The sequence below is a fragment of the Poecilia mexicana genome, unplaced genomic scaffold (genome assembly GCF_051168715.1).
Source record: "Poecilia mexicana isolate PSO_F unplaced genomic scaffold, ASM5116871v1 scaffold_1, whole genome shotgun sequence".
NCBI lineage: Eukaryota > Metazoa > Chordata > Actinopteri > Cyprinodontiformes > Poeciliidae > Poecilia > Poecilia mexicana.
In genome coordinates, this window is record NW_028263370.1 from 17,259,442 (window position 1) to 17,278,764 (window position 19,323).

The 19,323-nt window shown below is 35.1% G+C and overlaps 2 protein-coding genes across 2 annotated transcripts; one reads left to right on the plus strand and one right to left on the minus strand.

Moving 5' to 3' along the window:
* Positions 1 to 1,258: 1,258 nt before the first annotated feature.
* LOC106934023 (myelin and lymphocyte protein-like) lies at positions 1,259 to 9,185 on the plus strand. Its single transcript, XM_015013661.2, has 4 exons — positions 1,259 to 1,411; positions 5,920 to 6,087; positions 7,295 to 7,420; positions 8,371 to 9,185. The coding sequence occupies exons 1-4, from the start codon at positions 1,322 to 1,324 to the stop codon at positions 8,443 to 8,445; spliced, it is 459 nt and encodes a 152-aa protein (XP_014869147.2). The 5' UTR covers positions 1,259 to 1,321; the 3' UTR covers positions 8,446 to 9,185.
* A 2,366-nt stretch (positions 9,186 to 11,551) lies between these two features.
* Positions 11,552 to 18,223, minus strand: lgalsla (lectin, galactoside-binding-like a). The gene is made up of 5 exons (XM_088005662.1): positions 18,000 to 18,223; positions 15,620 to 15,703; positions 13,997 to 14,085; positions 13,315 to 13,495; positions 11,552 to 12,383 (listed from the first exon to the last, which is right to left on the minus strand). The coding sequence occupies exons 1-5, from the start codon at positions 18,042 to 18,044 to the stop codon at positions 12,240 to 12,242; spliced, it is 543 nt and encodes a 180-aa protein (XP_087861788.1). The 5' UTR covers positions 18,045 to 18,223; the 3' UTR covers positions 11,552 to 12,239.
* Positions 18,224 to 19,323: the final 1,100 nt, after the last annotated feature.

Sequence of the window (19,323 nt, forward strand, 5' to 3'; positions counted from 1 at the left end):
AAATCCTCACTGATCAGATGTTTACCAAAGTCATCAACATCAGGTTTTGAGTCAATGAATACACTTAACAACACTTTTTCAAATGGATTCTGTAGTGACTTTACTTTTTAATAACCTGCTGTTTGTGTAATTTGAGAACAGAAATGTTAAATTTAGACACTCTCCACCTGATTGATTGAGTTTTGATAATCTTTAAAACAGGGGTGTGAAACTCATTTTCATTTTGGGCCAAATCAAGATTATGAAAGCTCTTAAAGGGCCGGTTGTGCCAGAATCTATTGATAAAACCTGTTCACAGAATGTTAAAAATATCAACGAATTCTTAAAATGAAATAATATTATTGAACATCTTTTCAGTCACTCCAGGATTTTGTGCTTGTGGTGCTAATTTGGAAATATTTATGCTTACTTGTGATGTTAAATGCAAATTTTATTACTCACAGTGTAGATCATGGACCATAATCTCAGTTCAATTAAAGCTGAGGCAGCTGTTCAGTACAAGTAAGAATGTTTTTTGATAATTTTTGAGAAAAATCTGCTGTAAACTCCCAACTATGTGTGATGCAAAAAAGTGCAGAGATTTTGTGTGAATTTCCATGATAAATTAATCCTCAAGAAACTGGAGGGACTGATGGATATAATTTGACAGTAAACAGATAAAACCTGCATTGATTTGATTGATGACATAATATTTAAGCACATTTGGTGTTTAGTCTAGAAGAGGACCACATAAAAAGCTGTGGCGGGCCAGATTTAGCCCACGGGCCTTGAGTTTGACACATGTCCCTAACAAAGTGTCAATTTCTTTACAAACCTAGTAAGACTTTTAGATAATTTTACCAAAAAGGTTTCACAAAATGTTCACTCGCTGGATGTGAACAGAAATCCACCCATAACTTGTTAAGACAATCAAGTTTACAAATGTTCCTAATTTTGCGCCAATTTTTAGATAAACTTATTTGTGGTAGAAATTAGAGGAACAGTTTTTTTGTTGTTCCTCTTGTGTTGTTGTTGTTGTTGTTGTTGTTGTTGTTGTTGTTGTTGTTGTTGTTGTTGTTTTGTTGTCGGCAGCAGCTCTGCCTCAGGTTGCCATGGTGATAAAGTAGACTCTGGTCAAAGATTAATTAGCGCGTCTCTCCCCGTCCGTCTGTATCAGGACCTCAGATCCATCCTGCGCCGTGCGGGCCGCCGGGCGTGTCTGCGCTCGGCTGATGGGGATTCCGGTTTTTCCAGTCGGCTCCTTCTGGTTTAAAGCCCGGCAGATCTGAATCCTCCTCACTCTCTCTTCAGCTTCAGCAGCAGCAGCAGCAGATCCGCGGAAATGGCTTCCAACACTGTAACGATGGGCCACCTGCCCAGCGGCGTGGGGGTTTGCACCACCATTCCGGACATCCTATACGTGCCTGAACTGGTAAGAAATGGCGTCTGCGGGGATTTTAACAGCAACTTACAACAGAGCAAGAGTTTATTTTTATTATTTTATTTCATTTTTCCCCCATAAAGAGGAATTTGGCGCCTCCATGTGCGCAAAATTAACTTTTACGCACGGATCAAACTGCCTCCTGTGCTCTACAAAACTTCATGGAAAATTTCAGAAAGCTGCAGAACAAACTAAGCTGAACTCTCCTTTTGTTAGTTTTGTCATTCTTAGGTTTAAAAATAAAATCACGTTTCACGTCATTCCTCTAAACAAGTCCGGTCAGTTTTTTTAGTGGCTATTTTTACTTCATTCTAAACCGTTGTTTCCAAGCTGTACAAACCTAAAATTATAAGTAAAAATCCTTTGTGAAGGTAGAAAAATTGATGGTTGATGTAGGTTATATGGGACGGGACAGTAAAGAGATACATTTGTTTTTGTGAAGTAGGAAGCAGCAAACTTTCTCCCTTTCTTTTCTGTCTGTGTCCATTAAATGTTAAATAATTTCTAATAAAGCTTATTAGAAATAAGCTTTACTAAGATAACAGCACTGCCAGACAGGACACAATAAAAAAACAAACAGAAAACAGAAAGATTCTCCAGACAAACATAATTCTCTCGTTTTGTTAGTGAGAGGGAATGCATAACAGCCTTCTGCGGCTCAATTAAAGTCCAAAAAAGTTTCTGGAACAACTTTGCTGATTCCCAAAAGACATTAACAACACTTGAAGCACGAGGAAACAACTCTATATGCAGACCAACATTTCGGTTTGTGGCCTTCATCCTTCGAATGATGCTGACGAAGGCCACAAGTTGAGTCAGTTACACTCTGAACAGGAAGCTGATTTGCAGTTGGAAAGTTGTGTGTTTGGATCCAGCTTTCCTCTCCATTTTGTCACAGGTAACAAACTTAAAGCCAAGTCGATTAATATAATGTAACTGTGTGTTTGGGGAGCGACGGAGGAACACTTTGAGAGACGTTTGTCCACCTGATCAACAGTGACATCTGGAGGAGAGGGAGCTCTATGAAGTCACTGTTCTGACTCCTCGTTAAAATATTTTATCAGTTTGAACAGCGTAAACGTTTTAAATGTAGCCCATCTCTGCTTGTGATTGTCCTGCAAACCTTTCAGTTTGTCTAAAGGTGGTTTAACTTGGAAATGAAAGTCCACCTGCTGCCTGGATAATGTAATTTAAGTCACAAAAAAAAAATAAATTACTGGTTTTAACTCAGAAATTAAAGTTCATGAAGTTGATTTAACAACAACAGACAAGTTGTCTAAACTTTGTTTTTTAAGTTCATTAATCTTGAATTGTGAGTTTTAACTTAATGCTGTAATTTAAACCAAATCATTATTTCACAATATTCAAGGAAAAAAAATTAAAAGCCACATTTCTCTATTATTTTACTCAAAATAACGACTTTTCTTTTTAACTTTAGAATCATTTAAATTCTTGTTCCAAGTTGCATGAACAAAATTTCTGATCTGATGATGAATTTTATTAAACTTCACAATGAATTCAGCTCAGAAACATTTAGTGTGAACAGAACATTATACTCAAGCTTTAAAATAAACATTTTCCTTAATAAAACACCAGAGTCGGATCAATGTGACGCACTTCCATCTCAGGAGACAGAAACATGCCGCTAAGCATTCTGGGAAATAGTTCCCACTCCTGCCTTTTTCTCCTTTCAGTTTTTTAAGTGCTAACCTGAAAACTCAGTTTATTCAACTCCTGGATGTTTGACAAAATTAGTAAAAAGTTGACACAACTTACTGCTGTAAGTTTATGTTTCACAAACTCACATTTAGGTTCAAAATCTAAAACTTTAAATGTATTTGACTTAAAGAGTAGAAGATCGTAGACACAAATAAATGCAGCTCAAATGTTTTACAGTGAAGGTAAACGTAAATGTAAGAAGGTTTGTCCTGACAGTTACAGGAGATTTAATTCCTCAATTAACCCTGTTAGACGGAAGAGAGACGTCAAAAATCCACAAAAGTTTCCACCCAGCTCTTCTAACTTTAGTAAGAAGGAAGTAAGTTTGTGGAATGCTGCTGACGCCTTTATGTTTAACTGGAGTCTGAACTCAAAATGACCCACAGAGAAAAAGAGCAAACATGCAGGTGGAATTGGACTGTAAAGGCAGCAGGTTAGGAGGGTCGGCGCCATGAATAATGCAGCCCGTCAATCATTAGTGGTGTTGAATAAACGAAGGCAGAGGCACCCGGCTCCCTGCTGTGGAGCGAACTGGACATGCAGGATGGACAAAATGAAGGAAACTCAAGCTGTGCATCCTTAAACAGAGGCTGAACGTAGCTGAGCGCCGTCGTTTATGTTCATCGTTTTCAGAGAAAGACAGTCATTCTCCTCCCTGCAGGCCCAAAAGAATCACATATGGATTATCTTCACAATATGAGCGGAAAATATATATAAAAAAAAGCACCACACTGCAAAAACACAAAATATTACCAAGTATTTTTGGTTTAGTTTCTGTAGTACAAATATCTCACTACGCTTGAAATAAGACAAAACTAACAAGTAACTTTTCACAAGATATATCTGCTTATTTTAAGTCACTAATTCCTTAATGTTGATGAAAAAGTTCTTGTTCCACTGACAGATTATTTCACTAAAAACATGGGAAAAATAAGTGAAATAATCTGCCAATGAAACTAAAATATTTGTTGTCAATATTAAGGAATTATTTACTTTAAACAAGCAGATATATCTTGTGAAAAGTTATTTATAAATTAGTTTTGCCTTATTTCAAGTGAACTAGAAACTAAACCAAAAATTCTTGGTATGATTTTGTGTTTTTGCAGTGCATGCTTTAAACTTTTGTCAAAGTTCACTGAGTACACTGCAAAAGCACAAAATCATACCAAGAATGTTTGTCTAGTTTCTGTCTCAAATATCTTAGATCACTTGCAATAAGAAAAAAAATTAACTTACAAGTAATTTTTCAGCAAGAAATTGGAGGTTGTTTTATGTCAATAATTTCTTAATATTGATGAAAAAGTTCTTGTTCCATTGGCAGATTATTTTTCTTATAACAAGACATTTTTCCCATGTTATAAGAGAAGAAATCAGTGTGTGGATCTAGAACTTTTTCATCAATACTAAGGAATTATTCACTCAAAATAAGCCTGTACATCTTGTTTCGAGTGTACTACGATGTTTGCGACAGAAACTAGACAAAAATACTAGGTGAGGTTTTCTGTTTTGCATTGTAATCACCACCAACTGAGTGGGTAAATACCTTTGAGAACAAGATAAGGTTTCTAACAATGTTTTCCCTGTTAAAGGTGAATTATTCTGGCCCTCTGCGGTTTGCGTCCATTAGTCAGACAACATTCCATCTTTTACAACAACAACCCAGGAATTAGGAAATGAAGCAGCGTTGTGTTCAGTGTTGTGTTTATTGTTGTATTCAGTGTTGTGTTCAGTGCGTTCAGCGTTGTGTTCAGTGTTGTGTTTATTGTTGTATTCAGTGTTGTGTTCAGTGCGTTCAGTGTTGTGTTCAGTGTTGTGTTCAGTGTTGCGTTCAGCGTTCAGCGTTGTGTTCAGTGTTGTGTTTATTGTTGTATTCAGTGTTGTGTTCAGTGAGTTCAGTGTTGAGTTCAGTGTTGAGTTCAGTGTTGTATTCAGTGTTGTATTCAGTGTTGTGTTCAGTGCGTTCAGTGTTGTATTCAGTGTTGTGTTCAGTGTTGTGTTCAGTGCATTCAGTGTTGTGTTCAGTGTTGCGTTCAGTGTTGTGTTCAGCGTTCAGTGTTGCGTTCAGTGTTCAGTGTTGCGTTCAGTGTTCAGTGTTGCGTTCAGTGTTCAGTGTTGAGTTCAGTGTTGTGTTCAGTGTTGCGTTCAGTGTTCAGTGTTGAGTTCAGTGTTGAGTTCAGTGTTGCGTTCAGTGTTGTGTTCAGCGTTCAGTGTTGCGTTCAGTGTTCAGTGTTGAGTTCAGTGTTGAGTTCAGTGTTGCGTTCAGTGTTGTGTTCAGCGTTCAGTGTTGTGTTCAGCGTTCAGTGTTGCGTTCAGTGTTCAGTGTTGCGTTCAGTGTTCAGTGTTGAGTTCAGCGTTGTGTTCAGTGTTGCGTTCAGTGTTCAGTGTTGAGTTCAGTGTTGCGTTCAGTGTTGCGTTCAGTGTTGCGTTCAGTATTGTGTCCAGCGTTCAGTGTTGTGTTCAGTGTTGCGTTCAGTGTTCAGTGTTCAGTGTTGAGTTCAGTGTTGAGTTCAGTGTTGCGTTCAGTGTTGCGTTCAGTGTTGCGTTCAGTATTGTGTCCAGCGTTCAGTGTTGTGTTCAGTGTTGCGTTCAGTGTTGTGTTCAGTGTTGAGTTCAGCGTTGTGTTCAGTGTTGCGTTCAGTGTTCAGTGTTGAGTTCAGTGTTGCGTTCAGTGTTGCGTTCAGTGTTGCGTTCAGTATTGTGTCCAGCGTTCAGTGTTGTGTTCAGTGTTGCGTTCAGTGTTGTGTTTATTGTTGTCTGACGTCTCTCCGGTGTGCCTGCAGATCTTCGGAGGCCTGGTGTGGATCCTGGTGGCGTGCACGTACGTGGTACCGCACAACCCTCAGGGCTGGGTCATGTTTGTCTCAGTCTTCTGCTTCGTCATGACCTTCATCTGGTTGGTGGTGTTCGCCTACGGTTCCCACGGCAACTCCAGTGGCTGGGCAGCTGCAGTAAGTTATCACTGGCAGAAAAAACAACAACTCTTGTTTCAGTGACCTGTACAAATATAATGCTTACTTTTTGAGAAGTCATCAGCAAAAGCTGCTAGATATTTTGGAGATTTTTATAGTACTAAATTACACTAAAAACAGTTTTATTTTATAAAAGTATTCCAACATCTGTTTAAATTTAAAGAAAACTTTAGCTTAAAAAAATTTATGTTGCATTCAACATAAAAACACAAAATCTTATCAAGTGTTTTGTGTCTAGATTTTAGTAAAAATACCTCAGTATGCTCTAAATAAAACTAAACAAGTAACTTCAGCAAGCTACATCAGCTTGTTTTAAGCCAATAGTTTTTTAATATAGATGAAAAAATAGTAGATTATTTCACTTTTAACTGAAGATAAATGTCTTGTTATAAGAAAAATAATCTGCCAACGTTTTCATCAGTATTTAAGAATTGTTTCCTTACAACAAGCTCATATATCTTGCTGAAAAGTTACTCATAAATTAGTTTTGTCTTATTTCTACTAGATTTACAGCAGAACCCAGATAAAAATACTTGGTGAGATTTTGTGTTTTTGCAGCATCTAAATCCAGGACATTCACTTAACGGCCACTTTATGCTGCACACCCGTTCAACTGTTTGTTAAAACAAACAATAAATCACCTGATGGCTCAGCAGCAGTTCATTTAGGCATCTATGGTGCGTTCAGTGTGAACTCGGAAACTTCCCAGTTGTAAAAATCTACTGGATTTTCTCAGTGGGAAGTCGGATATTCACTCCGACTTTGTGTTTCAACATGGCCGCTTCTCGCATCAACAGTAGTAATCTATGACGATATGATGATGAACAGTGTCTACTTGGGCGTTGCCATGTTGAAATCCTGACTTTTCAGACCATGTGAACTGGAACGTGTTAAATCGGGTGTGACATCAAACTTCTCTCCAAGTCCAGACTTGCTGAAGATCAAACAAAGCCTCAGATTGATGATATAAGAGGATTTATGGCTAACTCTGAACTTGGTGTTGCTGTTGCTGGTCTGAGATGTTAAAAACTGCTGATCTGGATTCTTGGAACAAAAAAATAAACTCAATTCTTTTATTATGAACTTTCTCAAATGTAAACATATAATCATATTTTATGTTTATTTGATTTTCTATAACAAGCATTTCTCTCATTCTGTGCTCTTCTCTTCCATCTTCCTCCATCAGGACTGTATCTATCACCTCATTGCAGTCGTCTTCTACCTCAGCGCCTCAGTTGCTCTGGCTAAAGTGACCATGGACTTCAAATCCAATCCCTTCACTAAAGACTACAAGCTGGATATCTCTGCGGTTGTAAGTACCCTGTATTTATGGAGGACATTGTGGTGCATCAAGCGAAATTAAACTATTTCTGGAAAACTTAACTTGGAAAATGAATGAATGTTGACCAAAGAAAATCTGCTATACAAAAAACTTGTTCTGGAGCATAGCCTGCTTGTTCACCTTTTATTTCATGTGTTCATGTTGTTAGCTAGCTAACAAGCTAGCTAAATGAAGTGCGCAATTCATGGCAGAAAACGTACAATTTAAAAAATTTATTTTTAATTTTCTAAAAATGAAAAATTTTAATTTTCTAAAAAAAGAAAATATTTTAAAAATGTTTTCATTTGTTGGTTAGCTTCATTGTTAGCTAGCTAACAAGCTAGCTAAATGAAGTGCGCAATTCATGTCAGAAAACGTACAATTTAAAAAATTTATTTTTAATTTTCTAGAAATTAAAAATTTAGATTTTTTAAAAAAAACTGAAATTATTTTTTAATTTTCTAGAAATGACATTTTGTTTAAAATGAAAATTTGTGAAAAATATTTAAATATTTTAATTTAAAATGTGAAATATATTTTTAATAATTAAATTTTAAAAATATAAACATTTCTAAGATGTTTATATTTTAAAAACTTTCAGCATTAGGATGATGACACAGAAGCAGTAATCTACTAGATAAACATTAGCTTAAAGGATTAGCGTGGATCTTTTGAAGTTCTGCTAAGTTGTTATTGGAAACAGTTTCTCTACATGTTGTAGATAAACAACAGTGATCTTGGTGGAAAGTAAATAAATCCGTCCATTTGAAGGAAACTAACAAGCTAAAAAGATTTACGCTTTATCAATCCACCTACATGAATGTTTATGTTGTTTGAAACAATGTAATTAGCTTAGCATCTACAAAAACAACATCACAATGATATTTTTACTACAGATGATACTAAATCTGATCTGTCTGAACTATTTTTCTTCTTTTCAGGTTTTCTCGTATGTGACAACTCTGCTCTACTTCGTCCACACGATACTGTCGGCTATTCGATGGAAATCTTTCTAAACTCCTGACGCAACCTCACGAGAAGTGAAAGGACAGAACTGACTTTTTATTGCTGAACATGATGGAACATTTATTGCTGGATGATGGAGGCCGCCAGTTTACAGTTTCTGTGTGGAAACCTTGAAGCTGCATCTGGTTTATTGCAGCTTCTCAGCTTGGAGATGAACAAGCACCCAGCTGGTTCCACACAGTTACTTTATGAACATAAACCGACTCATTTAAACAGATGTGACCATTACTGTAACCCAGTTTGTTAAAATGTTTACTTCAAAACAATTTACAAAATAGTTTAAACTTTTGGTAAAAGTTCCCTAATAGTCAGGTTAAAGTTTTACTATGATTGAATGAGACTTTTTTTAATACAGTCTAGAAATATGAGTACATTAGCTTGCTTAATAACTTTTACCTCATAAGTATGTTAAATATAAGGTTTAATTGTTACCAGATAGTGCTTTTTACTGCCTAACATGTCAATTCAAAATTTATATATTTACCTTTTCACTCATTTTCTCTAAATAAAACATGATAATTCGAGAATTTTCAAGGTAATAAAGTGCTGTATTTTTCTTTGTAGTATTTTTTATATGTATACTGTTATAGCACTTTTCAATATAACCTTTAAAATTATGTGAATCTGGTGTATATTATAGTATAGTATGGTGACTTGGGGTTTTTTTTTTGTAGATTTTTTGTAACTTAAAATTATGGAGCTCATTTAAAATAAAACTGTTTTATTTTGAGACTTGTTTTTTTTCTCTCCTGTTTCATACTTTAATGTTTTATTTATTTATTTATAGCTTTTTTACACACATTACTTTCACAGAGCTGACATAAATGCATCAGCATGCTAAAACTTTTTCTGCTTCCTTCATTTCAGTGAAGGAAACACAAAACAACTGCAGAAGAGACACAAAATGAGACAAGATGTGTTGACATTTGAATATTTCATTAGTTAAGGTATCAGGCGAAACCTTGAGGTGCGGAGAGGTCACACCCTGCTTAACACTGCAAAAGGTGTTGGTAGGGAACAGTTAGCAGGTTCTTAATGGACTGCTTTAACACTCACAGGGACAAGTCCAGTTTTTGTTGCTCAAATTGCTCTGATTTTCTCTGTTTAGTAAATAAAATCCTGTCAACGTTGGTCTCCACCTGCTCAGAGCTCAGGTTATTTTCACTGGGTAAAATAATGGAGGTGGTTTGACCTGCAAGACTTAACGAATACCCTTCCCAAAACTACTGCTAATACATGACTGATGATATATAACAGGTTTTTACATGCATAGGTACCCACCTAAAACGGTCCTACACTGTAAAACATTTGAGCTGTATTTAATTATGTCTACTACTTTCTATTCTTTAAGTCAAATAAATTTATCAAGTTTTAGATTTTGTACCTAAATGTGAGTTTGTGAAAGATAAACTTACAGCAGTAAGTTGTGTTAACGTTTTATTAATTTTGTCAAACCTCCAGGAGTTGAATAAACTAGTTTTTAGGTTAGCACTTAAAAAACTGAAAGAAGAAAAAGACAGGAGTGGGAACTATTTCCCAGAATGCTTAGCGGCATGTTTCTGTATCCTGAGATGGAAGTGCCTCACATTGATCCGACTCTGGTGTTTCATTAAAGCAAATGTTCATTTCAACAGACCTGACATCAGTTTACCAATCCGCTCCCCTGAAGCTTAACCAGCTTTTCCCACTGAACAGTGAACGCACCTCAGTGTCCTCTGAGAGGAAGATGACCCCCTAAATTGTGCCTGTGTAAACAAACCCACACTCTTGTGGAGCAAGTAATAAAAGTATGATCCACACACACACACACACACACACACACACACACACACACACACACACAGTGTGCTGATGCAGGCAGGGCTGATGGGAGTGTAAAGCAGGTCGGTGAACTGTGACTGCGATGTATTATGGATGAGAGGAAGACAGGAGGTGATAATAGAGGAGCATCTCCATGAAACTGAAGAAGACGAGGCTGCAGGGCGTCTTCTTCACCCCAATCACAGACATTTTAGATGACAATACTTCACAGACTGCATGTTTTTGTTAATACTTGTGTAATTATTGTTTTTCTTTTTAGGGGTGTTGATAAAGGCAAATCTACACATATACTACAATTAAATTATTAAATAACCAGGGATACTCCCTATGCTTTTTTTTTTGAGGAACAGAACATAAAACAACAATATTTCATTGCTTAATATATTGACAGAGCAGCAAAGCTCAAAAACACAAAAACTTACCAAGATTTTATCTAGTTTCTATTCCAAATATCTTCGTACACTTTAAATAATGTCAAATTTGTCAAATTTATTTATAAAGCACTTTTAAAAACAGGTTTTAAAGTTCACCATAGTTCTGTACAAAAACAATAACACAACAGAATAAGTTGATGAGAAGAGAAAGAGAAAACAAATATATAAAAATTATTATGGATTTTATTTATGACTGTCTAGAGATTTCATAGGGTTAAAGTTGTGACGCCATCTCCTGAATATTAGTTTAAATATCAATTTAAAAGTGCGAAATCTGTCTACTGCCGCCTGCTGGCCAAACCGGTGTACTGGGTATTTCCAGTTGATCAGAAACTGATTTCATGTTAACATTTCTGTTCCGCTGAGACGCCGCATTTGGGTCATTGTAGATATAAAAAAAGGAGCAAATTTCCACCAAAGAACTGTGAAATTTTGAGATAATTTTTTTAATTAATCAAAAGGTTTTAGCAAAAATATGCATCTTTTTTTTTCTATCTACAACAGCTTAACATGCCGTCGTAATTACGCACCAGTTTCTCTGTTGCACATTTCTTGTTGTGTGCTTTACATCACAAAGACATGCAGTTTGCAAAACCCAGAAAATGTTTCATCAGGATGAAAATATAAAAGACTGCTGCAAACTGCACCACAGTGAAAAACAGAAAAAATAAAAAAATATTTACATTTTGAGCATATTTATAGGACATATATTATTATTCAATTCAACATTTAATTTTCTGTTTTCTTCAGTTTGTCGCATGTCCAAAAAAGAGACCTAGCAGCTCAGAACACCATCTAAAGTTACTGAAGACCGATGAAGTAAGTATTGAAGCAGAACACATTGTTTCAGTGTACATGTATTACATGGAAAGTTTAATTATTGTTTAAAAAAATAAACAGAATATATTATAACAATATTTTATCCAATCAGAAACAGACATTTAATCATTTATTTATTTTACAAAACAAAAAAAGACATGACACACATTGAAATTTGTGCAAAGAATGACAATTTTCACCTGAATCTCCTATAATGCAACATCAAAACTAACTTTATAGTGCAATTGCATGAAATAAAACAAAGAGCTTACATTTAAAAGTAAAGAAATCTAATTTAGTAGTGAATAACTGGACTGAGGTAGTAAACCCAACAGTGTCTTCATATTAGCAGTCAAGTTTCAGTTTAATTTGTAAAGTCAGAAAGTACATAGCGTTCATGAACTATGATTGAATAAAACATAAAATAATAATGTTTGTAGCCAAAGTTGAACGTAAAATAATAAAAAAAAGCAATGAAACTGTAATTTTGAGAGAAAACATGAGCTAATTATTATTATTATTATTATTATTTTCCAAATAAAAATAGGATTGAAGTGAGTAGTGATAATGAGGTTCACAACTAAAAACAAAAAACTACATCAACTAAGCATCCCAAAAATAAAACAACTTTAAACACATATAAAAGCATTTCTGAATAAATATAAACGTCCGCGATCTTCTGAAGTGTAAAAGTCTAAAAGTCTTTAGTTTTAGGCAAGTTTTGTGATTTTTAAGCTGCCTTTGATCCACAGAGTGTCGACGTGGCTGAGCGGCAGAACTCTGTGCTGAAAGCTGAACAGCTGCTGTCCGTCCACAATCACCTGAAATCTGCCGTGTTCACAGTGGATCTCAATCTGCAGACGGAACAACAGGTTCAGTTCAGTTCCCTACAAACACAGCACCTACAATCTACTCAAAACAGCTCCAGATACCTTTTCTTGTTTTTTTGAGTCTGTATGCTGCAGTTACCAAATAATCAGTCACTAAATCAGCTGACAATTATTTCAATAAGTGATTCATCTGATTAATCGTTTAAACTCAGGAAACCTGCTAATATGATGATTTTAAATATACAATTTATAGAAATAATTCAGACAAAAAATAATAATAAGCAGCTCATCAGCTTCACTTCAGACATTATCTGCATTAAATAACTCGTTTCTCTAAATTCACTATTTATTCCAGTGAGATTCTGGGCTTCATGTTGTCTTTTTATCGTTACAATATTTTAACTTCATTTAACTTTTACAAAATATGTTTTTGCATATTTGTTGAAGCCGTCACCAAGTTGTGACAGATTAATATGAAACAGATAATCTGTGGAAAAATTGATTTCAAAGGAACACTGCACTGTTCCCACTCAAAAACAACCAATCAGAGCCGGGAAGAGTGACTTTGTGCTGTCAATCACCCTCATGTGCATGCTGCTCAATGTGCATTCCAGAAAAACCATTTATCTGCCATCATTGGTGGCCAAGCTAACTAGCCTGAGCATTCATCACATGCTCCGTTGTGGTGAACCAGAGAAAGGAGAAGGATGTGAGCAGCACATACACAAAGATGATTGACAGCACTAAGACCCTCCTTCTCCTAGCTCTGATTGGTTCTTTCTAGTTAGCACTGGGGGAAGGCACTGAAGATAAACTTTTTCACAGATTATCTGTCTCATGTTACAAAATGGTGACAGATTGAACAAATATGTAAAAAACATTTTATGAAAGTTACAAAATGTCCGCCACAAGTACTGCAAAAGACAGCGTCGGGTTTCTGCAGAGATTCTGGTACCTTGAAGGGCTGATCCTTGATAAAAGGGAAAAAAGGAACCGCTCTCTCCACTTCGCCCCAGGATCCCGACACGCAGGCTCTCCGCAGGACCTGTCGGTCTTTAAACCGGACGCAGAGCTCCAGCGCCACGTTGGGTGGCGGCTCCCTGGACCCGCGGCCGCAAGTCAGAGCGACGTAGAACCTGGAGAGAAGAAGAAGTATGGCGGCCATTAAGCAGACAGGATATATAATCCCAGTGGCAATAATACAGTAGAAAACATGTAAAACTTTTACTGATGTCTTTTTTTCTTGGATATTGTCAAATAATTATTTGGTTTAAATTGCAGCATTAAGTTAAAACTCACAATTCAACATTAATGAACTTAAAAAAACAATGTTTAGACAACTTGTCTCTTGTTAAATCAACTTCATGAACTTTAATTTCTGAGTTAAAACTAAAACAATTTTCTTGTGACTTAAATTACATTTCAAAGCAGCAGGTGGACTTTTGTTTTCAAGTTAAACCAACTTAAAATGTTTTACAGTGTGACAAGAAAATTTGGTCTGTTTTAAACTTTTCCTTCACAGAGAGGCTCTTTACACCTCTACTACCAATTAAACAAAAAGTACCACACATTAAAAGCATCTAAAAGAAAACTAGTTAATAACAAACAAGATAAGGTTTAAATAACCAGATTTTTACCGATCTGGACTCGGATCCACCAGCCCAACCACGATCACCTTCTTCCCTGGCTGCAGCCCGCCAGAGATTTGACCTCTGAAAGGAACTTCCTGGAAACACAAAATGTTTCCATGGCAACAGAGAGACAATTTACGTTGTGCATCTCTTTGGACTGGGCATGGGACTTCAAGGTGTTAAATCAGCAATAATTTATCAATCCTAAAGGGAAATTAAATGAATTAACAATGTAATCGTTTTAATAATTTTTAAAATCATGTTTCAATGAAACGTGTTGGTGTGTTTCAAATGTCTTTAAGAGAGATTTGAACCAGAAATTAAATAAATTAAATTCAAGCTGATTTTATCAAAGAGACCAGCAGAAAAAACACATTTACAGATTTATCTTTAATTCATCTTAGCTTTTGATAAAACAGCAAATTTTTCACAATATCATCTGAATCTCACATTAAAAACCTATCAGGACTAGAAAGTCTTAGGTAAATAAAATGTTAGATGGTTCAAAAGACAAACTCTGCTATACAGATGGGTATTTAGTGTATCATTTATAATTTATAATAGTCACAATGAATTCCAACTAATGATGTTTAAAACTCCTCAAAACTTTCCGTAGTGTTGGAGTTGCTGTTTTTACTGACCTCCATCATTAAATAAATGTGAAAATGTGACTAAATGGCATTACTGTGTGGAGTTTAGTGATAAAAGTCACACTTCTTTTGTGAATAAGTTTTGGTGTCCTAAAGATAAATGGGAATGATTTTCAAAAGCAGTCTTTGTATTTGTGGGTCTGTGATTGCTGTGCTCCTAGAAGAGACAGAAAACAGTTCTGATTTATCGTTACCCAAACAGTTCCGAACAAATATTGTGATTAAACGTTAAGCCCGTATCACCTCTAACATGCACTATAATGTACTAAGTTGATAACAAACACACTGTATTACTCATCAACAATTAATAATCGGTTTAAAATAAGCGGAGGTTTTCACATTTTGTTGACCAGGTGATATTTAAGTGTGTTAAAACAATGAAAAGAAGGAAACAATCATTAATGCTCCCACAGTTTACACTGCAAAAACACAAAATCTTACCAAGTATTTTTTTTTTCAAATTTCTAATACAAATATCTTAGCACACTTGGAAATAAGGCAAAACAAACTTACAAGTAACTTTACAGTAAGATACAGATCCTTATTTTAAGTAAATAATTCTTTATTATTGATAGAAATGTATTTGTTTTATTGGCAGATTATTTCACTTATGAAAGGACATGTTCCCTTGTTATAAGTTAATTTATCTGCCACTGGAACAAGCACTTTTTTGTCAATAATAAGAAATTATTTATTTAAAACAAGCCTCTATATCTTGCTAAAAAGTTATTTTTAAGTTAGTTTGTCATATTTAAAGTGTACTAAGAAATTTACACTAGAAATTAAACCAAAAATACTTGGCACGATTTTGTGTTTTTGCAGCGTAAACCGATGTATTACGAAAGGAAAAAAATCTACGATGAAATATTCTTTCAGAACATTACTTTTATGAAGAAGTTAATTTTTATAATTTTATTTGTCTCCTGGGTTTAGATGTGTTGCTTTCATCATTATTTTTTGTTCATTTTTTTTTTTTTACCAGTTTTCTTTCAGCTTCTCCATCCGGACATCGAGATGCCAATTTGTTCTGATCCGTCTCGGGTCTCTGTGGTAAACTCCATTTCTGAAAGAAAATTTAAAAAGGCATCATAACTTTTTTGGACTCTTTTTTTGTAAGGAGATCCAATATAGTCTATTTTTTTAACTGTTGTATTTAATTGCAAATATGTTTCTATGTATGGTGAAAACATTTTAATCTGTTTAATCTGTTGTTGCGTATCGGGTACTAAGTTCACAAAGTGATGTAACAAGCCCGGTCCTGTGACTGCCATGTGCCGAACTGCAGAGAGGCAGGAAGTTTGATTACATTGGCTTAGAATTCAAAATAAAAGCTTTCAGGCGTCAACTTTGTTAGACATTTATTTTAAAGTGAAAAGGATGGATGCTTTTATTTAGAATCTAATCTACATTTTCAGTTTTGGCAACAAGAGGAAATACATTTTAAAAGTATTTTGTAGTATTTAAAGATCTTCAGTCTTCAGTGAAGATTTTGTCTGTTACATCTGAGGAAAAATGTAAAACAACAAAACAAAACACTGAGAATATGTACAGAGTTGGGTAAGAACAAGTTACATTTACTTGAGTAACATTATAGAAAAAAAATACTTGGAGTATTTTTACTACACTGTCCTTTTTACTTTTATTTGAGTAATTTTATTATGAAGTATCGCTACTAGGGATGCACCAATATGAAAAATTAGGCTGTTATTCATATCCAATTTTAATACAGCTGTTATGGATGATAACCAATATATTTCTCTACCGTTTCAACACCTTTGGAAACAAAAACAAATATTGTTTATTAATATCGGTCTGGTTTTATCTACCAAACCGATCCCAATATGTTAAAAAAAATAATCTGCCGATACCGATATTAGTGCCGATATATCGTGCGCCGCTAATCTCTACTCTTACTTTAGTAAAGTAGAGATTAGATTACTAATATCGGTAGTAAAGCTTCTGGATTTTCTACTGAGTGCAAAACAAACATGTTTTAGCCAAACATTCACCAGACACACACATGAAGGTTTTGTTAGTTTCATCAGTATTTTTATTGAAATATTTTTGTCTGGGTTTTTTTGTTTTTTAATGACGTTTTTGATATGAATTATTGTAATTTTGATCTATAAAATAACAAAATTTCCACATAACTTTATAGTTTTTTAAATATTAAATGACTGGTAATTTGATTAGTCAGAACTTGAGTAGACTTTTTACAAAATACTTTTTTTTATTCTTACTTGAGTATTCCTACTTTTTACTTGAGTAAAGTATGTCAAAGTAGTGCTACTCTTACTTGAGTAATATTTCCGGATACTCTACCCTCCTCTGGATATGGATGTTAATGTAGAACCAGCAAACAGTATTAAATAATTAGGTTTGCACAGAGCTGTTTAGAGGACATACACAGTGTAGTGGCAGGTAAAGTGATTCTCAGGCAGTTGCAGGAGCATCCTACAGTCAGATTCCTCATTTCACCGCATTACGAGCCTTGAAGGAGTTTGATCCTGGTCGCATTTTGTGTTTGTGTGAAAGTGGTGGAATTTTCTAGACTGAATTATGAAGTTATAATCCGATCACTTTGTTGTTGCAACTGTCAGGTGCTCCAGCGACTGCCTGCTGCAGTACATTCACTGTGCAAACAGCTGGTGTCCTCCGATGCCTGTTCTCTTTGGGAATCATACGACTAGTGTAAAAAATTACAAAAATCCTTCTGGGTGTTTTTTTGTTGTTGTTTTGTTTTAATCAGTGAGTGTTTTTAATATTCATTGACAAGGATATCTCTTTAATTTAAACAATTTGGAGAATCCAGGACTCTTTTCTCAACAATGTCATGAAATTAATATGATTGCTTTCAAATCTTATGAGACACAATTGCTTTTAACTAGACCGTTATTTTTTTCTCCAATATATTTATTGAGCTTATGAAAATATGAAACGGAAAATTTACATTCAAATAAATAAAGAGGGCATAAAATTCAGCTAGAAAAAATAAAATAAAAAATACATAAAAAGAGGGGGGAGTATAAATATGCAGATAAATTAATAATATATCGTTATTTTTTTATGTTAGTGGTTTAAAATGCGCTTTTCTAACCTGCAAAGTTAAAACGAAGCTTTTATTTTGATAGTTTTCAAAAGGATCTTTTGCATATTCTTGATGACTTGACGCTACTGGGAACAAAAGCAGGTTGACATCGCTTTAGAAAACTCAAACAAGTAAAAAGTTCAAACATTACCTGCCACCAGAGAACTCCAGCTACATTCACAAAACTGAAGAAAGTTTTTTTTAGAGACTTATTTAATGCTCTGGTTAATTGTTAACTCCTACTTGCTTGTTGTCAGGTGTGCAAACTTACCTTCCTGCCCTGCGCTGTCACCCTGTGTGATTCAGCCATTTTCATCTGCAGGAAGCAAACAGCAGAGCAATAAGCTGCAGCTCCAGTTGGACTGGCTGTGACGTCGCTTAGGTCTGAATCAACACTGACGGAAAGCTTCAAGCTGCCTGATTACCCTCCAGCACACACAGCGCAGCTCTGATCATCAGCTGCGCCCACATGCCTTTCTCTGCCAGGTCATTAAGAAATGCGCTCATTGTCAGGCGCTAACTCCTCCTCAGGCTCCCGCTAAGAAAGTTTCACAACTTCATTTGTTTCTCAGAGTCATAAAAAAGAGGCTGTGAATAATCCACAGGCAGCGCATAAAAACAAAACTCAAACCTTTGATTAAAAGTATAATCATGGACATGAATCTTATGCCCATTTTGAGCTTTTAAAGATGCAGTTCGAGTGTTTTTTCTGTATTTCTGATATAAAGTTGCAGGTGGGAGGAAGGACCTGCGATAACGCTCCTCTGTGCACGAAGGATGCAGCAGTCTGACACCAGTTCTTGGGATAAGAGTCAATGTAACATCTATGTGAGTCTTTAGTTGTTTATTAACATTTGTAAAGGTAAAACTAGACACAAACACATTTTTCTCACTGTCTGAAGTTAAATCCGACCAAACTTTTCTTGTTTTAGCTTAGAATTATCAAAGTTATTGGTGAGAAATTTGTGGGAAAAGATTTGATTCAAATCATATATTCTGAAAGACAGTTATCCCTCATTCTGACCAAATGTACATTTTTGAATTTGAGAAAAGTAGCAAAAAAATAAAATAAAAAAATCTCTAGAAAATATTCTCGCTAAGCTTCTGGCATTTAGCAAGTAGAGATAATTTTTGGTAATTCGAACTAAGCTAAAACAAGAAAAGTTTGGCCATTTTCAACTTCAAACAGTGAGAAATGCAAATATCTGGTTTCATGAAGACCAAAACAAATAAAATAATAACATGTGAGTTTCACTATTGCAGAAAAAAGGGTTTTAAAACAACACTTACAGACTATAATTAATCTACAGTTAATCTTCAGTCAGGGTTTAAGATTTATCTAGTCAAAAATTGCAAGCAATAAATCATTTTCTCAGTACTGAACTAAACTCACCTTAAAACTTTACTAAACATTCAGAGGGGTTTGTGTGAAAAACAGAGGAAACAGTAACAATTTGGATCTGCACACTAAACTCAGCAATCTGCTGTCATTTCAATGGAAAGTAATATATTTAGTAATCATGTCAGCAGGAATATTAAGAAATCTGATAAGAGCTTCTTTAAAAACAAGCGGGATTTAAGTCCCAGAAGTACTC

Bases quoted from the DNA above. Each gene is read 5' to 3' on its own strand.
- LOC106934023 (XM_015013661.2), top strand. From the start codon at position 1,322: ATGGCTTCCAACACTGTAACGATGGGCCACCTGCCCAGCGGCGTGGGG. The intron at 1,412-5,919 runs GTAAGAAATGGC...GTGTGCCTGCAG, and splicing joins TCCTATACGTGCCTGAACTG to ATCTTCGGAGGCCTGGTGTG. The intron at 7,421-8,370 runs GTAAGTACCCTG...TCTTCTTTTCAG, and splicing joins AGCTGGATATCTCTGCGGTT to GTTTTCTCGTATGTGACAAC.
- lgalsla (XM_088005662.1), bottom strand. From the start codon at position 18,044: ATGAAAATGGCTGAATCACACAGGGTGACAGCGCAGGGCAGGAAG. The intron at 13,496-13,996 runs GTAAAAATCTGG...TCTTCTCTCCAG, and splicing joins GTGGATCCGAGTCCAGATCG to GTTCTACGTCGCTCTGACTT. The intron at 12,384-13,314 runs GTACCAGAATCT...TTCCGTCTGCAG, and splicing joins TCAAGGATCAGCCCTTCAAG to ATTGAGATCCACTGTGAACA.